The sequence below is a fragment of the Macrotis lagotis genome, chromosome 8, assembly GCF_037893015.1.
Source record: "Macrotis lagotis isolate mMagLag1 chromosome 8, bilby.v1.9.chrom.fasta, whole genome shotgun sequence".
In the NCBI taxonomy this organism is placed as follows: domain Eukaryota; kingdom Metazoa; phylum Chordata; class Mammalia; order Peramelemorphia; family Peramelidae; genus Macrotis; species Macrotis lagotis.
In genome coordinates, this window is record NC_133665.1 from 52196028 (window position 1) to 52218715 (window position 22688).

Below are 22688 nucleotides of genomic sequence, written 5' to 3' on the forward strand. Positions count from 1 at the left end.
GCAATAGGGTTAAGTGGCTTGCCCAAGGGCACACAGCTAGGTAATTATTAAGTGCCTGAGGTCAGATTTGAACTCAAGTTACTCCTGACTCCAGGGCCGGTGCTCTATCCACTGTGCCACCTAGCTGCCCCCAACTTAGGCAGTCTTTAAGGAAAAGTCAAGCATTCTTCATTTGTATTGGTGTTGGATATGGAAACATGGATGATACTTAGGGGCTTAATCATCTTTCTTCTGCAGAGAACATAAAGCTTTGGAGAGTCAACACTTATGGAATAAGTGACCAACTTAATCACTCCTGTTTTCTGTTAGTCAGTTGTTTTAATCTAATCAAACTGGGACAAAAGACTTGGATTTCCTAGTAATGTCTGAAATTAAAAAAAAAACCAACTTTTTTTTGGTAAGGCAATAGGGTTAAGTGATTTGACCAAGGTCACATAGCAAGATAGTTATTAAGTGTCTGAATCAGGATTTGAACTCAGGTCCTCCTAACTCCAGGGCCAGTGTTCTGTCCACTGTGCCACCAAGCTGCCCTTCTTATAAAATTTCCTACAGAATTTCTGCAGCCCTCATTGTCCTTATTAATTCTTTAATCCATGGTGGTGTTTACCAGTTTTCAGCAGTGTGGCATATGTGGGAAGGAGAGTGCCAGAGGGCCAATCACAGCTTCTGGTAATGGTAGCTTCAGTATCACGTGACCTGGATTTCCATTTCCTTGCTCTAAAATTAGAGATTTGGATTAGTGATCTGCAGGGTCTCCCTAATATCATCTGTTCCAATCCTAATATATGACTAGCTTTAGATTCTTTATGATTTCTCTTAGAAAACTATTAAGTTCCTTAAGGTTAAGGGAGGTGGGGTCGGCTAGGTGGCGTAGTGGATAGAGCACCGGCCCTGGAGTCAGGAGTACCTGGGTTCAAATCCCGTCTCAGACACTTAATAATTACCTAGCTGTGTGGCTTTGGGCAAGCCACTTAAACCCATTTGCCTTGCAAAAAACCTTAAAAAAAAAAGGTTAAGGGAGGTGTCTTATGCATCTTTGGCAAATTTTTATTTTCCACTTAATACTGAGCATACAGACTATACAGAGGATACCTAATACTAAATTAGAAATTCTTTGGGCCTATTTTTATAGTATAGAGTGTGCTGGGGTTGAACTCGGGAGTGACTGAATTTGAACATTGAGACACTAGTTATGAGATCTCTCAGGACCTCAGGCTCCTCATCTATAAAATGTTGGAATTTGACTTAGGGCCCCCTGGCTCTCTTCTAGTGCTAAATCCATGATCCTTTGAACCTGGATGATCCTTTAATATAAAAGTGAATTGTGGTTAAAAAAAATATGAATGCAGATGATTTCACTGCTTTAACTCTATATATTATGACTAGGACTGAACACAGACAGAATTGTGACTAAGGTAGAGCTATTTTAGAACCTATTCTTTTCAAATCCCTTATCCACTTCTCCCAAAAGGCAACAAAAATGTGCATACCCTTTGATCCAGCAGTACCACTACTAGGTCTATACCCTGAAGAGATGATGAAAAAAGGTAAAAATATCACTTGTACAAAAATATTCATAGCAGCCCTATTTGTGGTGGCAAAGAATTGAAAATCAAGTAAATGTCCTTCAATTGGGGAATGGCTTAGCAAACTGTGGTATATGTATGTGATGGAACACTATTGTTCTATTAGAAACCAGGAGGGATGGGAATTCAGGGAAGCCTGGAAGGATTTGCATGAACTGATGCTGAGCAAGATGAGCAGAACCAGAAAAACACTATATACCCTAACAGCAACATGGGGGTGATGATCAACCTTGATTGACTCACTCATTCCTTCATGGCAACAATCAGTGACAATTTTGCAGCATCTGCAGTGGAGAAAACCATCTGTATCCAGAGAAACAATTGTGGAGTTTGAACAAAAACCAAAGACTATTACTTTTAATTTAGGGAAAAAACCTTGTCTTATTATGTAATTCTGCTATCTCTTATACTTTGTTTCTTCCTTAAGGATATGATTTCTCTCTTATCACATTCAACTTAGATCATTGTATATCATGGAAACAATGTAAAGACTAAGACTGTCTTTTTGGGGAGGAAAGGAAGATTAGGGGAAAAATTGTAAAACTCAAAATAAATAAAATCTTTAAAAAAATTCCTTATCCTCAAGTTGTTTAGTTGTTTCTGACTCTTCATGATCCCTTTGGGGATTTTCTTGGCAAAGATACTGGAGTGGTTTGCAATTTCCTTCATTTGACAGGTAAGGAAACTGAGGAAAACAGGCTTAAGTGACTTCCTCAGGGTCATACAGCTAGTAAGTGATTATCTGAGGCCACATTTGAGCTCAGGTCTTCCTGACTTTTTTTATTTTTTTAATTTTTTTTAAATTTTTAATTAAGGCAATAGGGTTAAGTGACTTCCCCAAGGTCACACAGCTAGGCAATTATTAAGTGTCTGAGGTCAAATCTAACCTCAGGTCCTCCTGACTCCAGGGTAGGTGCTCTATCCACTGTGCCACCTAGCTGCCCCTCCTCCTGACTTCTAACCCTGTACCTACTACTCCTAACTACCCCTCCTCAAGTCCCTAATACTATTAAGATGCCCTGGTCTTCTGTCAGTGAGAAAATATGGTAAGTTCACTCATTGGGCCCTTGATGTAGCCTTGCTCAACTGAGTCTTGACACTTGACATTAAATCTTTCTCTAGACAACCAGCTAAATGGTCTTGAACAAGTTACTTAACCTCTTAGAATTTGTCTCATTTGAAAAATAGGAATAGTGATACTTGCACTATAGACTTCACAAAGTGGTTTGTGTCAAATGTGGTAAACAAAGTGATAAATAAAAATGAGTGGTTGTGTGATCTTGGACAAGTCATTCAACTTCTTGAGGCTCCATTTTCTTCATTTATAAAAGGAGGGGACTGGACCAGTTAGTTGATCTCTGTAGTGGGTGGTTTTCACTGTTGAATATGATGTTGTTTTAATACCTTTCTCTAGAATATTTATAAAAAGCATGAATTGTGCAGAAAGACCAATGCTTTTTTCAAAAAAAAATCAATACTAAGGAGGCAATTTTAAATAGCGATAGTAGGGCAGCTAGATAGAGCACCAACCCTGAAGTCAGAAGGACCTGAGGTTAGATTTGACCTCAGACACTTAATAATTACCTAGTTGTGTGACCTTGGGCAAGTCACTTAACCCCATTGCCTTGCAAAAACCAATAAATAAATAAGATGGATATTTTTGGCTTAGGTGTTTATGTATATTAGCAGCAAAATTGACTTTTGACTTTATATTCTATCTGTGTCTCAGTCAAATATGATTCTGTGAGCATAGACTTTGCCCAGCTTGAGGGTAATTTATAGTAGTTTGCAGTTTGTATACTAGGCTAGAGTTCAGAAGTGTGACCTGTGGGTGAATGTGCATAAATTCTCAGGAAGCATCAATTCCAAATTATTAACAATTCGGATAGAGGCTTGTACACATGCTTCTTCTCTTCAGTGCATAGAAAATAGCTGCAGAACGGTTCATTTATACCTTACAGTGCTGGTTACAAGCGAATCAAACATAACCTTGCCATGGACTGGTGGGAGAAAAAGGACTGGAAAAAGTGTCCAAAGAATTTGCTGTAAACTATTTTTAGAAAACCTAACCTGATACTTCAACGTAGATAGACACTTGATGGGAATTCTACTGTATAAGTAGTTCTCTGAAAGGTATTAACAAATGGTTATTCAGGTCTTACTGGCTCTGTGTGCAGAGCATATAAAACTAGATACTTGGATAGCAACACTATTCAAATAAAAATGCAAATATCCTGCCTCTTTGAACTTGCATTATAGCATAACAGAATGTGAGAAGAGAAGGGGATCTAAGAGATTGAATCAAAAAAAAAGGAAAGAGACTCAAAGCTGGATTTGCTAAAAATCTGACCTAGATTTGATCTACATCAGTTAAGATATGTTAAGTAGTCTTGTTTATAAATGTATTGGGTAAAATTTTATTAATTTATTATATAAATTTTTTTATCTTTGTTAAGTAATTGAGTTTGCTTTAAGGAGAATTGTGTACTTTTGAGCTAATTGTCTTGATTTTGACCAGCATTCCAGAATTTTAGATAGAACAAACATATAGTATAAAGGAAAGAGGCATTCATCTTCTGCTTGGTCTACCTTCATCTAGCTAACTATATCCTAAATGTCTTTTTTCCCTTTAGTATTCTTCAGGTAAGTCTCCTACTAAGGTTCTTCTATTACAGAAAATATTGAGGAACTTTGTAAAGAGGTGTGCTTTTTCTGGGTGAAATTTAGGAATTTGGCATTTTAAATATGACTTGAACTTCTTGAATTTGAAGTGACTTTGCTATGTTAAGAGCCAAGGATCACAGTTCTTAATAATCACAAATAAGACCATGTGTATAAAACAGCCTACGAGCTTTAAAGTTCCATGTAAATGTCAGTTATCTAAATTCTTGTTTTTTTTTTTGGTAAATATTTATACAAAATATTTTTCTATATTTTTTTCTTTTAATTCTGTAGGCTTTAATTTTCATTATACCTAAGAACTAAAGAACTCAAAATCATTTAAAATCTGTGTTCAGATTCCATCTTCATATCTGTTTGTGTGACCCTGGGCAAGTCACCTATCAGTGTTTAAGACCTATGATGTCAAACTTAAAGGGATCTCTGTAGGCCTCATATTGCCTTAGAAAACTATAAATCAACATTGTCTTTTTTGCACTGTATTTTTATTTATCTTGTTAAACGTTTCCCCACTACGTTTTAATCTGATTGGGGTTGCAGCCAGGGAGTTTGGGAGGGGGGGCACAAGCTTGACCCTTCTGCTCTAGATAGTTTCCTGATCCAGTACAGTAAAGAGTCTTCTTGGGGCAGCTAGGTGGTACAGTGGATAGAGCACTGGCCCTGGAGTCAGGAGTACCTGAGTTCAAATTCAGCTTCAGACACTTAATAACTACCTAGCTGTGTGGCCTTGGGCAAGCCACTCAACCCCATTTGCCTTGCAAAAACCTAAAAAAAAAAAAAAAAAAAAGAGTCTTCTCCCCTGAGTTCCCTGTAGCAGTGGAATCACAAGTCCAATTCCTGTCCCTGTAATTAAATCCTTTTTTGGGGGGGTCTTTTTCCATTTGTTTAACAAAAATGTTCCACTTGGTAAGGATAAGATCCTGCCTTCCAAACTGACTTTGATCTTTAAATCATTTCACTTCTCAGAGTCTTAACCTACTCATCTGTAAAATGAACATTAAAAACCCCCTATCATATCTACCTCACAGATTACTGTGAGACTCAACTGAAGCATTCAAATGCCACTTGTTATTTTTTTATTTTTATTTTGGCAGGGCAATAGGGTTAAGTGACTTGCCCAAGGTCACACAGCTAGATAATTATTAAGTGTCTGAGGCAGGATTTGAACTCGGATCTCCCTGATTCCAGGGTCAGTGGTCTATCCACTGTGCCACCTCGCTGCCCTATTACCTGTTATTGATTGGAGAGTATTTACAGCTTTAGAACTTTCTTCAATGGTTTTATCAGAAAAGATATACTTTTAAAAATCTTTCATTTGTTAACCTGAACTTAGTAAAAAGAAAACCAGTCTAAACAAAGTACTCTGTAAAATTAGTATATCTGTTGTCATTGAGTCATTTTCAATCATGCCTGACTCTTCACATCCCCATTTCCAGTTTTCTTGGAAGAGATACCAGAGTGATTTGCCATTTCCTTCTCCAGCTCATTTTATAGATGAGGAACTTGAGGCAAACAGGGTTAAGTGACTTGCCCAGGATCACAGTTATTAAGTGTGTGATTTGAACTCAGGAAGTGGTCCTCCTGACTTTAGGCCTGTGCTCTAGCTGCCACTGCATCATCTAGCTACTCTAATAAAATTGTAGATTTTAAAAAATCTAATCTTCCCCTTTACCAAAGACAAAAACCTCATTTTGGAGATTATCCTACTCCCCTCATCTAGCTTTTCTCCTTTCCTTTTCCCTACCCTTCCTCACTGGTTCACTCTTCTGAAACATTTAGTAATTTCACCAACATAATTCTTTGAGTCTTCACATTATTGGCAGCTGTGATTTGACTTGATTTTAGAATTATAATTTTTTTGGCTAGCAAGGTCTCTCAGGTTTTATTATTGTGCATAATTTGCAGATTTTTTCAAAAAATCTTTTGAAATGCCTGCTTTTGATAGAAAATCAGCATACTTTGCCTAGGTATTGAGTTAATGGGTTCATGTGTTTAATTTTGTATATCTTGTATTTCAATTTCTCTTATTCCTTGAAGTCCACTGTGATTCTAAGTGAGTAATTTCTGACTTTACTCTGGAAGTCTATATTGTGTCTCTGTGTTTGGAATTTATAATGACTCTTAAGAGTATAAAATCTTGGCTTTTTCCTTGTCTGAGTCCTTTGGATACTCCCTCTTTTTATATCCTAACTTGTTTCTTCTAATTCTGTAAAATTTTCTTTGAAAATTTTCAGAAATAGTGGTTCAGACTATTTTGTTTTTCTAAATTTTCTGAGATTGTGACATTTTGACTTTTTCTATCTTACCAGTTAGGACCAATTAGTTGATGAATGCGTGTTTAGGTAATTTGCATTTTGGGGGGAGTCTATAATCCCTATAATTGGTGGTCTTTACTTTTACTTGTTTTCTGCAGTAATCACCTTTATTATTGATTGATTCTGTTCTTGCAGTTTTTACATTACATTTCTGTATTGGTTCTTTTCCATATTTCCTCCCAATTTTTAAAAAGCATCCATTAATGTTAGCTTTTTTTTTTTACTTCAAGCTTTTGTTGGATTTTACTGGTATTAAAATGGCACATTCAGTAAACATCTCATGGCCTTGTTTCTTTTTTCATCTGCATTACTTCTGGTATTTTATTTAATTCTGTTTCTTTTTTGTTATTGTTTTTTAAAAAACAAATGGAGTTAAATGACTTGCTCAAGGTCACACAGTTAATATCAAGTGGCTGAGGTCACATTTGAATTCCGGTCTGAATCCAGGACCAGTGTTCTATCCACTACACCACCTAGCTGCCCCTAATTCTGTTTCTTGATAGTATTATTTAATTGTATCTTTACTCTTCTTTTACTTTTAAGTTCCTGTCTTATTTTTATTTTCCTTTGAGCTTTTTTTTCCCTTTGATATTTTCCTTTGATGTTTTTTGAGGTTATAAAGAAGGAGCATGATTCTCTTCAAACCTTTCTACTATGTAACATCTGAACTGACCAGCTTCCTAACTCTTGGGATTACAGGTCCAAGGCAGAGAGAAGATCTCCAACCCTATAATTTTATAGACAAGAAAATTAAAACCCTAGAGAGTTTCCCAAGGTCATGAATAGGTAGGTATTCATTTCAGAAGTGAAATTTGAGCCTAAATTTTCTAACTCTATATAAACAGTGTTAAAAACAGCACGGAGGCCAATTGGACTATTTTACAGAATGCAAGAAAGAGATAATGTTGTTACTAAGGTTGGAAAGAGCTGGAAGGAGCCAGAATGTGAAGAACTTTAGAAGTTAAATATAGCTGGCTTATCTTTGATATTACAGATGCCATAGCAAACTTTGAAATTTATTGAGTAGAGAAGTGAAGGTGTCAGATTTGTATTGTAGGAAAATCATTTTTACATCTAGTTAAGAGACTACTGCAGAAATGGGGAAGAACAAGTATGCCACAAAAGCAATGAAAAGACATTTCCACTTGCATAGAGAGGATGTTGCATATTTCATGTCTCAGACTTTTTCAGAGTTTTGATCAGTTAGACTGATTTTCTTCCCTCTTTTTCTTTAAAATACTATTTGTTATATGGGATGACTCTCTGGGAGGGGAAGAGAGATAATATAAAAAGTAATAAATACATCATAAAACTTGGGGTTTTTTTTTGTTTTTGTTTTGGTTTTTTTAGGTTTTTTAGGTTTTTGCAAGGCAAATGGGGTTAAGTGGCTTGCCCAAGACCACACAGCTAGGTAATGATTAAGTGTCTTGAGACCGAATTTGAACCCAGGTACTCCTGACTCCAGGGCTGGTGCTTCATCCACTACACCACCTAACCGCCCCCACTGCGCCACCTATCTGCCCCAAAACTTGTTTTTTTAAAAAAAGCAAAATGAAAAAATCTGTTGTACTCAATAAATAGTCTAGGTTAAAGGTGATAAGGGGCTACAGTGTTATGGCTGTGAAAACAGATTAATGTAAGATATTTTGATGTCTAGGAAAGGGGTTATGAGAGTGGTAAAGATTTGAGATACATAGGGGTCTTGTTCTTCCACTGCTGTAATTTTAATTATGAATTCCATTTATAAACTTAAAATTAATTTGACATCAAACTCTGTTTACACTCTGGTAAGGTCTTTTAATGTCAAGTTAAAAGTTTTTATATAGCTGTAATTAGTAGGTGTATCTACTATTGTGTTTTGAGTTTTTTCTCCAAACATAATATCAGAGAGTTATTTTTATGTATAGATATAGTCCACAAATTTCATTACTAGCCCTGCAATATTCCATCATCTTAAGATAATTTATAATTTTTTAAAAAAGATACTGTGCAGCAATCAGGGACAGTTTTGGGCTGTCTGCAATGGAGAATACCATCTGTATCCAGAGAAAGAATTGTGAAGTTTGAACAAAGACCAAAGACTATTAACTTCAATTTAGAAAAAAAAAATTATGTAATTTTGCTATCTCTTATATTTTATTTTTCTTCCTTAATGTTATAATTTCTTTCTCATCACATTCATCTTAGATCAATGTATACCATGGAAACAATGCAAAGACTAACAGACTGCCTTCTGTGGGGGGGGGGGGGGGTAAGGGAAGCAAGAATAGGGGAAAAATTGCAAAATTCAAAATAAATAAAATCTGTCTTAAAAAAAAGGAAAAAATACCAACAAAGAAAAAAAATACTGTCACCTTTCCATACTACCCAGAAGAGGGTCCCATACAACATTGTTCATGGTTTCCAGTCGTAACTTTAAAGGGAAACTTTTACAATGTCCAGAGCCCTAGATGTTTTGCAAATGAAGGAGGAGGATGTCCTCAAATTCCTTGCTGCAGGGGACCCATTTGTGTGACACCAATTTGGACATACAGATGGAACAGTATATCTATAAAAGGAAAAGTGACGGTATCTATATCATTAATTTGAAGAGAACTTGGGAAAAGCTTCTGCTGGCAGCTTATGCCATTTTGCCATTGAAAATCCAGCTGATGTTAGTGTCATCTCATCCAGGAACACTGGCCAGAGAGCTGTTCTGAAATTTGCTGCTGCCACTGGCACTACACCTATTGCTGGACGCTTCACCCTGGGCACCTTCACTAACCAGATCCAGGCAGCTTTCAGGGAGCCTCGCCTCTTAGTGGTCACTGATCCTCGTGCAGATCATCAGCTTTTGACTGAAGCATCATATGTTAACCTTCCAACCATTGCACTGTGAAACACAGACTCCCCACTTCGCTCTGTGGACATTGCCATTCCATGTAACAACAAGGGAGCTCACTCAGTGGGTCTGATGCTGGCCCGAGAAGTCCTGCAGATGCGTGGTACCATCTCCCATGAGCACCCATGGGAGGTCATGCCCGATCTTTACTTCTACAGAGATCCAGAGGATATCGAAAAGGAAGAGCAGGCCACAGCTGAGAAGGCAGTGACAAAGGAGGAATTTCAGGGTGAATGGACTGCACCTGCCCCAGAATTCACTGCTGCTCAGCCAGAGGTGGCTGATTGGTGTGAGGGCATCCAGGTGCCATCTGTGCCCATTCAGCAGTTCCCTACTGAAGATTGGAGTGCTCAGCCGGCTACTGAGGACTGGTCTGCACCTCCTACTGCTCAGGCCACTGAATGGGTAGGAACTACCACAGAGTGGTCCTAAGTTTTATCCAGATGCTCTACTAGTGTTGGAAAATGTTGATGGAAAATAAACATTGGTTTCTTAACAACAACAACAACAACAACAACAAAAAAGATAGTGTGGTTTGCTTTTGCTATTAAGTTAATATAGACATTTTGAGTTTTTTGCAATTTGTAATACTATAAATAGCAGTGAATTTTTGTTGTTCAGCTTCAGTTGTGTCCAAATATTCATGACCCAATTTGGAGTTTTCTTGGCAAAGATACTAGAATGGTTTGTCATTTCTTTCTCCAATTGATTTTACAGATAAGGAACTGAGGCATACAGGGCTAAGTGACATGCCCTGGGGATCACACAGCTAGTAAGTATCTGAGACCAGATTTGATCTTAGGAAAATGAGTCTTCCTGACCTTAGACCTGGAATTCTATCCAGTGTGCTAAAGCTAACTTGTTTGACTTCATAATAAAAATCCACAGCTATAGCTAATATAACCAAATAGAGCCTATTCAATTTGTCATGCTTTGAAGGGCAGAAATTTTGTCCCATTTCTTAATAATGTCTCTTGCCTTAAATTTGAATAAACTGATCTTTTTAAAACTTTTCATTCTGTTGCTTGTGACAGTAGGATAACAATAATACATATTTATTTCTTCCTTAAATGATTTTTTAAAAATGCTTTCTTCTCAGCAATCTTGTAGGGTAGACTGTATAGCCAAACATTATCACTTTACAGATGAGGAAATTGAGGCTTAGCATGCTATGACTTCTCCACAGTCATGTGATTGGTTAGAAGAGAAACCAGTACTTAATCCCAGATGTTTTAATTACAAAACCAGAGCTCTAGTCATTTCCCTAAAGAAGCAGTTTCCCATATATACTATATATCTTACTGATCTGAAATAATCTTAAACATTCTCTATGAGGGGCAGCTAGGTGGGTCAGTAGATAGAGCACTGGCCCTAGAGTCAGGAGGACCTGAGTTCAAATGTGGCCTCAGACACTTAATAATTTCCTAGTTTTGTGACCTTAGGCAAGTCATAGCCTTACAGGAAAAAAAAAATTCTTTGGGGACACATGCACATTGATGGAGGTAGGAGGTAGTCTCAATAATCTATCAGATGGGAGCAGCTAGGAGGTACAGTGGATAGAACACCAACCCTGGAGTCAGGAGGATCTGAGTTCAAGCCCAGTCTCAGACATTTAATTGCCTAGCTGTGACCTTGGGTAAGTCACTTAACCCTAATGCCTTAAATAATTTAAAAAAATCTATCAAATGTCTTTATTCCTCTTTTCAGAATAGAACTAGATTGTTTATAAGAGGCAGACTTAGCTAACTTTCTAGCTGTTTCCTCATTAGCATTTAAAAGTTCTTCATTCCTGAACTGAAATCAGGCTACAAAATTGGACATAAGAGGTGACATTTGTGATTTTCTTCAATGGTGTTTTAAAGACCAAATCATTTAATCTATTACTAGCTGATGTATATATATGAGGCAAAGCAGTGGGGTTAAGTGACTTGCCCAAGGTCATATAACTAAGTATTTTTTTTAAATCTCTTTGGGATACAGTGTATGCACAGTTTGATAGCCCATTGAGGATAGTTCCAAATTGCTCTCCAGAATGGTTGGATCAGTTCACAACTTACCAAAAGTGCATCATTGTCCCAATTCCCCTACATCCTCTCCAACATTTGACATTTCCCTTTTCTGTCATTTTAGTCTATCTAATGACTATGGGTTGGTATCTCAGAGTTGTTTTAATTTACATTTCTCCAATCAATAGGGATTTAGAAGTAGCAGATATAATTTAAGACAAGATGTTAGACATAAAAAACAATACTATAAGCAAATTAGAAGATCAAGGACTAGTCTACCTGTCAGATGTATGGAAAGGGGAACAGTTTATGACTAAGGAAAAGTTGGAGAACATCACCAAAAACCAATTAGATGATTTCGATTACATTAAATTAAAAAGCTTTTGCACAGATAAAACCAATGTAACCAAGATCAAAAGAAATGTAGTAAATTGGGAAACAATCTTTACAACTAATGATTCTGACAAAGGACTCATTTCTAAAATATACAGAGAACTGAGTCATATTTTTAAAACAAAGTGCCATTCCCCAATTGACAAATGGCCAAAGGATATGCAAAGGCAATTTACAGATGAGATCAAAGTAACCCATAGCCATATGAAAAAATGCTCTAAATCATTAATTATTAGAGAAATGCACATTAAAGCTTCCCTGAGGTACCACCTCACACCTCTCAGATTGGCCAGTATGACCAGGAAGGATAATGATCATTGTTGGAAGGGATGTGGGAAATCTGGGACACTATTACACTGTTGGTGGAGCTGTGAACTCATCCAACCCTTCTGGAGAGCTATTTGGTACTATGCCCAAAGGGCAACAAAAATGTGCATACCCTTTGACCCAGCAATACCACTACTGGGTCTATACCCTGAAGAGATGAGGAAAAAGGGTAAAAACATTACTTGTACAAAAATATTTATAGCAATCCTGTTTGTGGTGGCAAAGAATTGGAAATCCAGTAAATGTCCTTCAATTGTGGAATGGCTTAGCAAACTGTGGTATATGTATGTCATGGAACACTATTGTTCTATTAGAAACCAGGAGGGACAGGATTTCAGGGAAACCTGGAGGGATTTGCATGAACTGATGCTGAGTGAGATGAGCAGAACCAGAAAAACACTGTACACCCTAACAGCAACATGGGAGTGATGTTCAACCTTGAAGGACTTGCTCATTCCATCAGTGCAACAATCGGGAACAATATTGGGCTGTCTGCAAAGGAGAGTACCATCTGTATCCAGATAAAGAGCTGTGGAGTTTAAACAAAGTACAAGGACTATTCCCTTTAATTTAGAAAAAAAAAACAGATAGCTTATTGTCTGATCTTGTTACCTTTTAGACTTCTCTTTAAGGATATGATTTCTCTTTCATCACACCCAATTTGGATCAAGGTACAACATGGAAACAAAGTAAAGACTGACAGAGTGCATTCTGTGGAGGGGGAAGCAAGATTGGGGGGAAAAATGTAAAACTCAAATAATATCTTTAATAAAAAATAAATTTAAATTTAAAAAAAGACTAGATGTTATAGTTAAAGTATTTTTTTAGTGTTCTGACAAGATTTATGATGTGGCATCTTTTATGAAATGTCACCCTGAAAATAAGATTATACTTATCTTTGCAGTCTTCTCATGTATTCTTCACTCCAAGTGAGCTGGTGTCCTTGCTATTCTTTATAACCAACTCTCCATTTCCTCATCTTTGCACTGGCAGCTGTCCCTCCAACCAGGCATGTACTTCTTCCTCATGGCTGACTTTTTTCATTTAAAACTTAACTCAAGTACCATCTTCTGCAAGAAGCCTTTCCTGGTTCTTCCAGCTGCTGGTGTCTTTCCCTTTGAGGTTACTTTATATGTATCTCTCAGATATAGATAGATAGATAGATAGATAGATAGATAGATAGATAGATAGATAGATATGTGCAAATGTTTTCTCTTTTAGATTATAAACCTCTTGAGGACAAGGAACCATTTGTATCTTGACCTGATATAGAAGAACTTTTGGAAACACTTAATTGCAGGGTTCAAAATGAGTATTTTCAGATCAGCACAAGTTGGTGGGTCAGTATTATTTGCTTCTCTCCCTTAGTCCCCAGATAGTCATCAGTCCTCAATTTGTTCTCTGAATGTAGAGAGTCTTTCGTTCTTATTTTTCTATTTCTGTCTCCCTCTAATGGATGCATCTGGACTACATTATTCAGATTACCTCAGGACTATTGGAAAGATTCCCCATAAGCAAGGCCAAGGGCGAAAGGATATTTGCATACCTGCTACATCTTCCTTCTCCATTGGCTTCCATGTTCTCTCCCTGGTTCAGCACCTGTCTGACCTCTATTTAGTTTCATTTGTCATTGCTTCATCTTCCTGCTGACCACCAGATGTGAGAATCCCCTGAAGTTTTGTATTGTTCTACAGGAATTCTCTTGATCTTATCCACTTCTGTCTCTTTAGTAAAAATCTATATATCCAACTCATGTCCTCCCTTGAATGCCATATGACCCTTGGCACCTTAAATTCAACATATCTAAACTGAAATTCGCCACGATTTCCAAAACCTACCCCTTTCTTACCCTCTCTATTTCTGATGGCACCAGTCTTCATAATCATTTTAGAGCCATAGGATCCTAGTTAGAGCAGGAAGAGATCCTCGATCTATTGCAACCCACTCATTATAGATGAGGAGAAAGTATCTTAGAGCTACACTGACTGTGTGATACAAGGAAATAAAGATGGAAACTCTGGAATTCGAATTCAAGTTTTAGGATTCCAAATAAAACTCTCTTTCCTTTGTGTACCACAATGCCTCTTAATCGTTTTCCTTCACCATCAAAATTTAGTAAGCTATCAAGTCCTTTACAAATTCTCTCTTGCTGGTATAAGTGTCTTCCTGACCTGTCAGATTATCAGAATTCAGGTCTGATCTTCTAAGCCAGTGTAATAATCTCCTATCTGGTCACTCTATCTCCAGTCTCTCCCCTCTCTAATTTTTTTTTTTAGGTTTTTGCAAGGCAAATGAGGTTAAGTGGCTTGCCCAAGGCCACACAGCTAGGTAATTATTAAGTGTCTGAGACCAGATTTGAACCCAGGTACTCCTGACTCCAGGCCCGGTGCTTTATCCACTATGCCACCTAGCTGCCCTTCCATGCTTTATATTTCTTGCACACAAATATAGATGCCAATAATTGTTCAGTTAAATTGAATTGTTCATTTGCTACAGGAAGGGTATGTCTGGACATTCCTTAAGGATAACACATAAAATGTGCATTTCTCTACATTTTGAAAAAACTTTCCCTCTTCCAAAAATTTTCTTTTTTTCCCAATTTAGATATTCCCCAAGTGCTTTTTGAAAGCACTGTAGTTAACAAGGCCTCTGTATCTGTCTGATTTTCTTCTCATTCATTTCATTCACTTCCGTGTAGTCAGAAGTATTTCATAGAATCTTAGAGTTGGAAGGGACTTCAAAGGCCCCTTTGATCAAGTTGTATTTAATAGGAATCAACTCCACAATCTACTTGCTGTATAATCATGTGGCCATTAGCTTGAAGATCTCTAGGGCAGGGAAACACTCTCTCTCATAGCAGAACGTTCTACTTGTGGATTGCACTAATTGTCAAATTTTAACTTACATGTATCAAACCTATATTTGCCTCCTTGCATCTTCCTTCCACTGTTTCTAGTTCTGGTTCACTAAGGCCTATCAAGATATTTTTTTAATCCTATCTGTTCTTCCGTGTCAACTGAAAATTTTATAAGCATGCCATCTCTTCCTCTATTCAAAAAAACTGATAAAAATGTCAAAGAGCACAGGGCCAACTCCCCAAGAAAAGATACTTTGGACATTCCACTGAAGACCTCCTTTTAAGTTGATATCGTGGGGATTAGGACAGCAAGTGGTTAATTATGGGAATTGAGGGAACCACATTGACTCCATCTTGTAATTCAAATCTGGAGCCAGCTTAGTTTCTGTTCAGTTGTGGGGTCCAGTTCAATTTCTGTCTTGAGAAAAAGCTTTATTGCATTGTTTGAACCTAGTTCTGGGGTTGCTGGAAAATTGAACCACCCCTACCAGCTGTATAATCAAGGACCCTAGGTTATGCTTTCCAGAAAGACAGATCCAAAGATTGATGCGAATTTTCTCACAATTGTACATCTCAAGCAACCCACATTTTTTATTTGAAAACTGGTCCTGTGCTGATCAGTCAGTTATTGTTTCCATAATCATTTGATTGTTTGCATACACTGGGTGCTTAATTCAAGGAATTGTACATATTTAGTCTACTTCCAACTTTAAAAGCCCCTAATATTTCCTCCAGTTAGTATTGTTTTCTTTTAACTAATTTGCAATGTTTGATCAGTTATTCTTAATGTATAAAAAGTCTATCTCCCCCAGTATTATAAGTCCAGGCCTAAGCTGAAGAGGTGTGGTTCTGATTTATTAAGCAATTAGCATGCATTGCTTAATCCATTGAAATTCTCAGAAGAACTTTTATTTTCCTCAATCATTTCATCTTTCATCTGCTGCATCATCAAAGATTAAGTACTATACTTGGGTCTGGCCATTGAAAAAGTTCCATCTCTACCTAATTGTACGTAATATTGTCTAGTTCACATTATTTCCCCCTTTTCTGTGCAAATAGGATGAAAAATTTCTCAAATGTTTTATCAAAATATAAACTACATTTATAGTGTAGTCCTTTGATCTAGGGGAATCTGTTTAAAGGGAATTTAGTAATATTGTCACAAAAAAGAAATAGTATTAATCTAGGATGGTCTGTTCTTGATGAAACTGCTGGCTTATGATTACTTCCTATTTCAGATATTCACTAACCATCACCCTCCCTTTTGTAACATGCTGCAGAATTTTGCCAATAATCAAATTCAGTTTCTCTGGCCTATAGTTAGGAAATTCCTCTCTTTTTCTCCCTAGAATTCTGTAGCTCATATTTTAGCAGAAGAGAATATATGATTCACTTCAACAAGTATTCAGTAGGTAAGAGGTATAGGGCAGTCAAAGATGAAAATGAAAAGTTGCCTCCATCTAGGAGTTTACATTCTAATTAGTATTGGAGCTTGATCTGTGAAAGGGGAGGAGGTAAGGATTCCAAAATAGAGAGGTAGAAGAGAAGTATTGGATGTATTGAGAATGGTCAGTAAGCCAGTTTAACTCAAAATACTTTAAGCTATTAGTCTTGATTCCAATTCTCTTTGGATCTGCTTCACCAAAAGACTTACCTGGTTCCATCATACTAATATGTCTCTGCCTCTTCTACTCTATTTCCTGTTCCATAAACTAACATATTTCTATGAAAACTTGATACCAGAGAATAAAGGAGAAATGACAAACTTGTTTTTATTCTTGATTTCTCACTTTATACATATAATACAGAATTCCCAGTTAATCCTCTAAAAAAGTGCAATCTTGGGAAACTATTAGGCAAAACAGTATATGGGAGTAATTGTTGCTGATAGAACTTTTCTCTTTAATGGTTTACCATTTCTTAATGTATACACATTCCCTTCGGCTTTAATAGCTTGGTGCCAATATAATCCATTTTTATAGACTATAAATTCAGAAGTGGAGGAAACTTTAGATGCCACCCTACCTCCTCATTTTCAGGAAACCGAGGCACTTAGAGGTTGTGATGTTGCTCAGGGTCATCCAACTATTAAGTGTCTGGGATGGAATTTGAGCACAGATCTTTCTTGATTCCCCAAGTCTAGAGCTCTATCTGCTACCCTCTACCTCTTTAATCCTCAGTTTTTTGCTATGTAAAAGTGTCTTAATTTTTTTAGCTGTTGACATTGTGTGTATTCTTTTGGATATGCTTTTTTCCATATCATTGCAAACAAATGTTTTTATCATTTAAGTTCATAATAGTCTTTATAATATATTACATTATATTTAGATTCCACATTTTAGCCATTTCTCTATCTTTGGGCACTAACACTTTATTTCCAACTTTTTTGCTTATGTATATGCTATACATACATACATATATATATATTTATATTTTTTTCTTCTTTTAAATAGCCTTTCATTGATGTTGTTTGTCTTTATATCATAGTAATTTCTAGGGAGGAAGAAGTCCCTTCCTTGTGACAAAGAAAAATAATTCAGCAAAAATATTCATTATGGTGACCTTATCTGACTATGTATGTAACATTATACCCTAGTATTATTCTCCCTTCTCCTTTTATCCCCCAGCACTTCATTGTAAGAAGGGAAGTATATTGCATTTTCTATTCTGAGATCTTGCTATGAATGTTTTGTATGGATGAGGCTTTTAATTTATTTCAATGATCTTCTTAGGATGTAAACCTAGGGGCGGCTAGGTGGCGCAGTGGATAAAGCACCGGCCCTGGAGTCAGGAGTACCTGGGCTCAAATCCAGTCTCAGCCACTTAATAATGACGGAGCTGTGTGGCCTTGGGCAAGCCACTTAACCCCATTTGCCTTGCAAAAAAACCTAAAAAAACAAACAAACAAAAAAATATATATATATGTATGTATTTATGTATGTATAAAGGATGTAAACCTAGTAACTGGATCACTAGATCAAAGTTACAACTTTGTAATTTTTTTTTACATATTGCTAAATTGCTTTTCAGAATAATTCATAGCTCCCACCATCACTGAATCATCATGAAAGACCAAACCTTACTTTTTACTGCTTGGATTCGTTATATTCAAGGAGACACACTACCTGGTCATTTTTCCAACATGGTCATTTTTCCAAAATTTGACTTGTTTTAAATTGGTGAATCTAATTATTAAAGAATTTCTTCCTAGGTTTTTTGTCAGTAATGGTAATCTAGTAGGTAGAGCATTGTGCTTTGAATGAAACACCCATGTTGAAGGAGTTGTGATTGCCATTTACTAGTATGATCTTAAAAAATAGCTTCACTGAGTTTGGTTTCCTTCTCTATAAAAGTAGGGTATTTGCAGTCTACTCCCCTTGTCCTAAAAATCACAACATAAGAGATTATCTTAAGTTTTGGGGCACCTAATAGAGAAAAGAGAGATACTCACTAAATGTAGTTAGCTGTATCTTCTTTTCACTCAGTTGTAGAAATATGACACAAGAAAGGGAAATGAGGAACATTTAGTGAAGCCAATTTTTTACTTAACATTAAGAAAAACTTTCAAATAGTCATCCAAAAGTTTTAGAATAAACTGCCTCATCAATTTTGGGGTCCTGTTAATTAGAAACTAGACAAAATCTGGGTGGAAGTTTGTCAGGGGATTTCTGTCTGGGCACAATTTGGACTGTGAATTACCTTTCAATTTTTGAAGTCCTCTGAAATAAGATAATGTATATATAAAATGCTTTATAACTCTTTAAGTTGTTTTTGTTGTTCCTTAGTCATTACAGTTGTGTTAAACTTTTTGTGACCTGATTTGAGGTTTTCTTGACAGAGATAATGGAGGAGTTTGCCATTTCTTCCCCAGATCATTTTACAGATCAGGAAACTGATACAAACAGGGTTAAGTGATTTGCCCAAGTTAAATTGCTAATAAGTGTCTGAGGCCAAATTTGAATTCAGATCTTCCTGACTCCTGGTCCTGTGCTCTTGCCACCTCACTAGTCTTACACTGTAAAGGTCTTATCTAAATGTGAACCACTAGTGTGTCTCTTCCTTTGACTCCTTTGTACACTCCCATTCCCTGCATCTTAAGTTTGAAAATTTCTGGTTCTCTCAAGCATCAGATGAACTTTATTTCATTTCCTTTCCTATACTCTTAATTTTGGGTAGATGGACCTAGGGGTTTTTGGATAATCCCTTCCCTCACATTCCCTTTCTTCTACGCAAGGGGTGATTTCATAATGATAACAGAGGGGTTTGTTTTAAAAGCATCTGATTCAGCTCCAGTCTTTGCATCATTTGAGATCAAAATTAAAACCTTCTAGATGGAGTCTTTTAGGAATAATGCCCTTTCAACTCATATCTTTAAGCTCCGGGATCTAAGAAAGGGGCTTTGTCCCTAAGTAGGCCCAAATCTTAGTAACTCAAAAGGTTGTATGTATGCTAAACCCTTTGCTGGTTGATAATACAGCTAATTCTGATTTATTAATGGTGATGACTAGGAGTGGAACTGTGGGATGCCCACATGATGGACAAAGAATTAGAAGCTGAGATCCACCCTTTGAAGCAGGATGATGCAGCACCTCAGGAATTGTCAGAAACCCAAACGGAAAAGGATGGATCCTTTAAGAAAGCACCTCATCATTCCTGGTGTATTCAGTGCCGCACAATCATCTTTTTCTTTTTGTTATTTACCTGTCTCTTTGTGGTATTCATCATCTCATTCATCATCCCATGTGTAGAGCAACCTGTATCACAAAAAATGTGGAATATAAATTATGATGCTGCAGGTAAGTTAGCTGTATGTATATTCATTTGTGCCTTCCACTGAACTTTACTATGAAAAGACAAAATGCCCTTATATTATGTATAGGTTGGTGGAATTATTCTTTTTTCTGTGTAGGAATGTCTCAGAACATGAGTACTGAGCTGTTTCTATTTCTTCCTTGTAGTTGCAAGAAGCTGTAAAAAAAAAATAACCTTTTGCAAGGAAAAAATGAGAAATAATCAGCTGCCCCTCCCCTCCATTTACTGAACTTCTTTCCTTTTTGTAAATAGCCAGGTGTTAAAATGGATACAGTTGACCTCTTTTACTTACTAACAAATGGCCTAGTAGACATGAAGTGCCTGCCTTAAAAAACATGAATGATTGGAGGAAAGCAAGAATGGGGGAAAAATTGTAAAACTCAAAATAAATAAAATCTTTCTTTAAAAAAAAAAACCCATGAATGATTTATAGTAAATTTTGTTTTACAGGGGTGGCTAGGTGGCACAGTGGATAGAGCACGGGCCCTGGAGTTAGGAGTACCTGAGTTCAAATCTGACCTCAGACACTTAATTACCTAGCTTTGTGGTCTTGGGCAAATCACTTAACCCCATTTGCCTTGTAAAAACCTAAAAAAAAAATTGTTTTATATGTTATTTGACCAAAATACCTCCAATAAGCCCTTAAATCTGCAAAATATCAGATTTATTATTATTTATTATCAAATAAATGAAACTGTCCTCCTTCATCTGAAACTGGAAGCTTCCAACTTTCTTATATTGACTATTGAATACAGTGACTGAGTCAGCCTTTTCCAGGACATTCCAGTTGTTTTATAATGCTCAGGAAAACAGGAACATGTGATACTATTTGAGTGGATATGAATTTGAATAATTTTGAGAATGCTTCTTTGTGCTCAGTCTTGAGAAGGCCCCTTGATAATGCATATGAAGAGCATTGTAAGCTATTATATGCTGTATAAATGTGAATTGTTTTCCTGAATTCTAGAAGATCATCATTCATGGTCAGAAATGGAGCCAAGCAATGTCAGAAATAAACTACTGGAGTTTGGGGGTTAGGTACTTCACCACTAGAACTGGCTTTGTTGACCTCTAAAAATCATTCCATTGTCTTCTGTTAAAGAGAAGGGAAAGGAAGTAGTTTACTGTTTTTTTCCCTAAGGGTTAGGTAACATGTCCTCTACTCATCTAGGGGAAGTGCTAAATATGGATCAGAAAAGTTATGGAACTGGTTAATTATTCCATCTTTACTCATCTGTCCTCCTTCATTCAATTAGCACAGAGATTTTCCTCCTTATCCTTTGTTCCATGTTCCAAAGTGACAGGAAATGAAATAAATAGAAAGAGGACATGGCAGAAAGAAGAAAAGTCTTTGCTGTAGTAATGAGATATTCCTTATTTACCAAAAGTTCTTTATGTTTCTATTCAAACTGTTCTTGCCTTGACTAATTACTACATGTGTCTAAAGCCATATCTACAGTTGGAAGTTGAATACAGACAGAAAAGACCCATATAGATTGAAACAAAGTCTATCATCTGGGGAATGAATTATGATATATGAATTACTAGAATATTATTATAATAACTGATGAAAAGGAGCTTAAGTGGATTCCCCTGTTTCCAACTATAAAATAGAGAGGGAATGAAGCCAGTGGTCACTGAAGTCCTTGCCAGACCTCTGCTTCCCTAAGGGTGGCTTGTGATTCTTATTTGTTACTCTTTTTCAGTAACCTATGACTTCATGCCGATTAGAGATATAAACAACAACACAATTCAAGATATTACTTTTCTTTATAAAGACTACAACAGCAGCAGTTTGAGTGTATCCTGTGCAGAAAAAGGTAATTTTGCTTGTTGGTAGGAAGAAGAAAGAAAACTTACAATGACTTCTCACACTATTCTAAATCATCAAAAACAAAACTTTCTTTCCTTTTTCTGGCAAAAATATATATTAGTAAAGAGAGTAAGTCTTTGACATCAAGTATATAGGTCAGCTAAATTTGTAGGTACTGGTTTTAGAACAATGTTTCACCTGATGAGTTGAAGATACATAAACCTGTAAACTGAGACATACATATTATGTTCATTTGACATTTAAATGTCTAAGGTGTGTAGATCAGTGGTATCAAATTCAGAAAGAGTGCTGTACTACTTACTGACTTAAAAAATCACAAATTAACATTTATCTGTGTTGTATAATATTTTTATTTATAAAAATGTATCTGTGGGTATAATTTTTATTTGTTAATACTACCCAGTTATATGTTAATCTAGTTGGGAGTTTCACAGGTCATGAGTTATATACCTCTAGTGTATTTCAGTATACTCAGTACTGTGACTGGGGACATAAGAATAATTGAGAGATTTTCTGACCTCAAGAATTCTTTTTTTTTTCTTTTTTTTTAGGTTTTTGCAAGGCAATGAGGTTAAGTGGCTTGCCCAAGACCACACAGCTAGGTAATCATTAAGTGTCTGAGGCCAGATTTGAACTCAGGTACTCCTGACTCCAGGGCTGGTGCTCTATTCACTGCACCACCTAGCTACCCCTGACCTCAAGAATTCTTAACCTGGGATCTATAGACTTTAAAAAATATTTTGATGATTTTATATTTCAATATAATTGGTTTCTTTTCTTATGCATTTTACTTTGTATTTTCAAAAGCATTCCAAGAAGGGGGACCAGGGGCTTTATCTGGCTGTCAAAGGGGTCCATGCCACACAAAAAAAGTTAAGAACTCCACAGAGGGGCAGCTAAGTGGCACAGTGGATAGAGCACTGGACCTGGATTCAGGAGTCCCTCAGTTCAAATGTGGCTTCAAACACTTAATAATTACCTAGCTGTGTGACCTTGGG

General features: G+C 36.5%; 1 protein-coding gene and 1 pseudogene across 9 annotated transcripts in view; both read left to right on the top strand.

Annotated features, from left to right (window-relative positions):
* FAM234A (family with sequence similarity 234 member A) overlaps positions 1 to 22688 on the top strand; it is a 55752-nt gene that overhangs the window by 20002 nt on the left and 13062 nt on the right. For 6 of the 9 annotated variants that reach the window (XM_074197023.1, XM_074197027.1, XM_074197022.1 and 3 more), the window contains 2 exons: positions 19553 to 19840; positions 21563 to 21676. In XM_074197023.1, the coding sequence (XP_074053124.1) occupies positions 19576 to 19840; positions 21563 to 21676 (379 nt within the window). In that variant the 5' untranslated portion in view covers positions 19553 to 19575. Of the gene's footprint in view, positions 1 to 7279; positions 7367 to 10178; positions 10234 to 19552; positions 19841 to 21562; positions 21677 to 22688 lie in introns of all 9 variants that reach the window. The other 3 variants (XM_074197021.1, XM_074197026.1, XM_074197020.1) reach the window with 3 other exon arrangements.
* On the top strand, positions 7373 to 9893 carry LOC141495558 (small ribosomal subunit protein uS2 pseudogene; annotated as a pseudogene).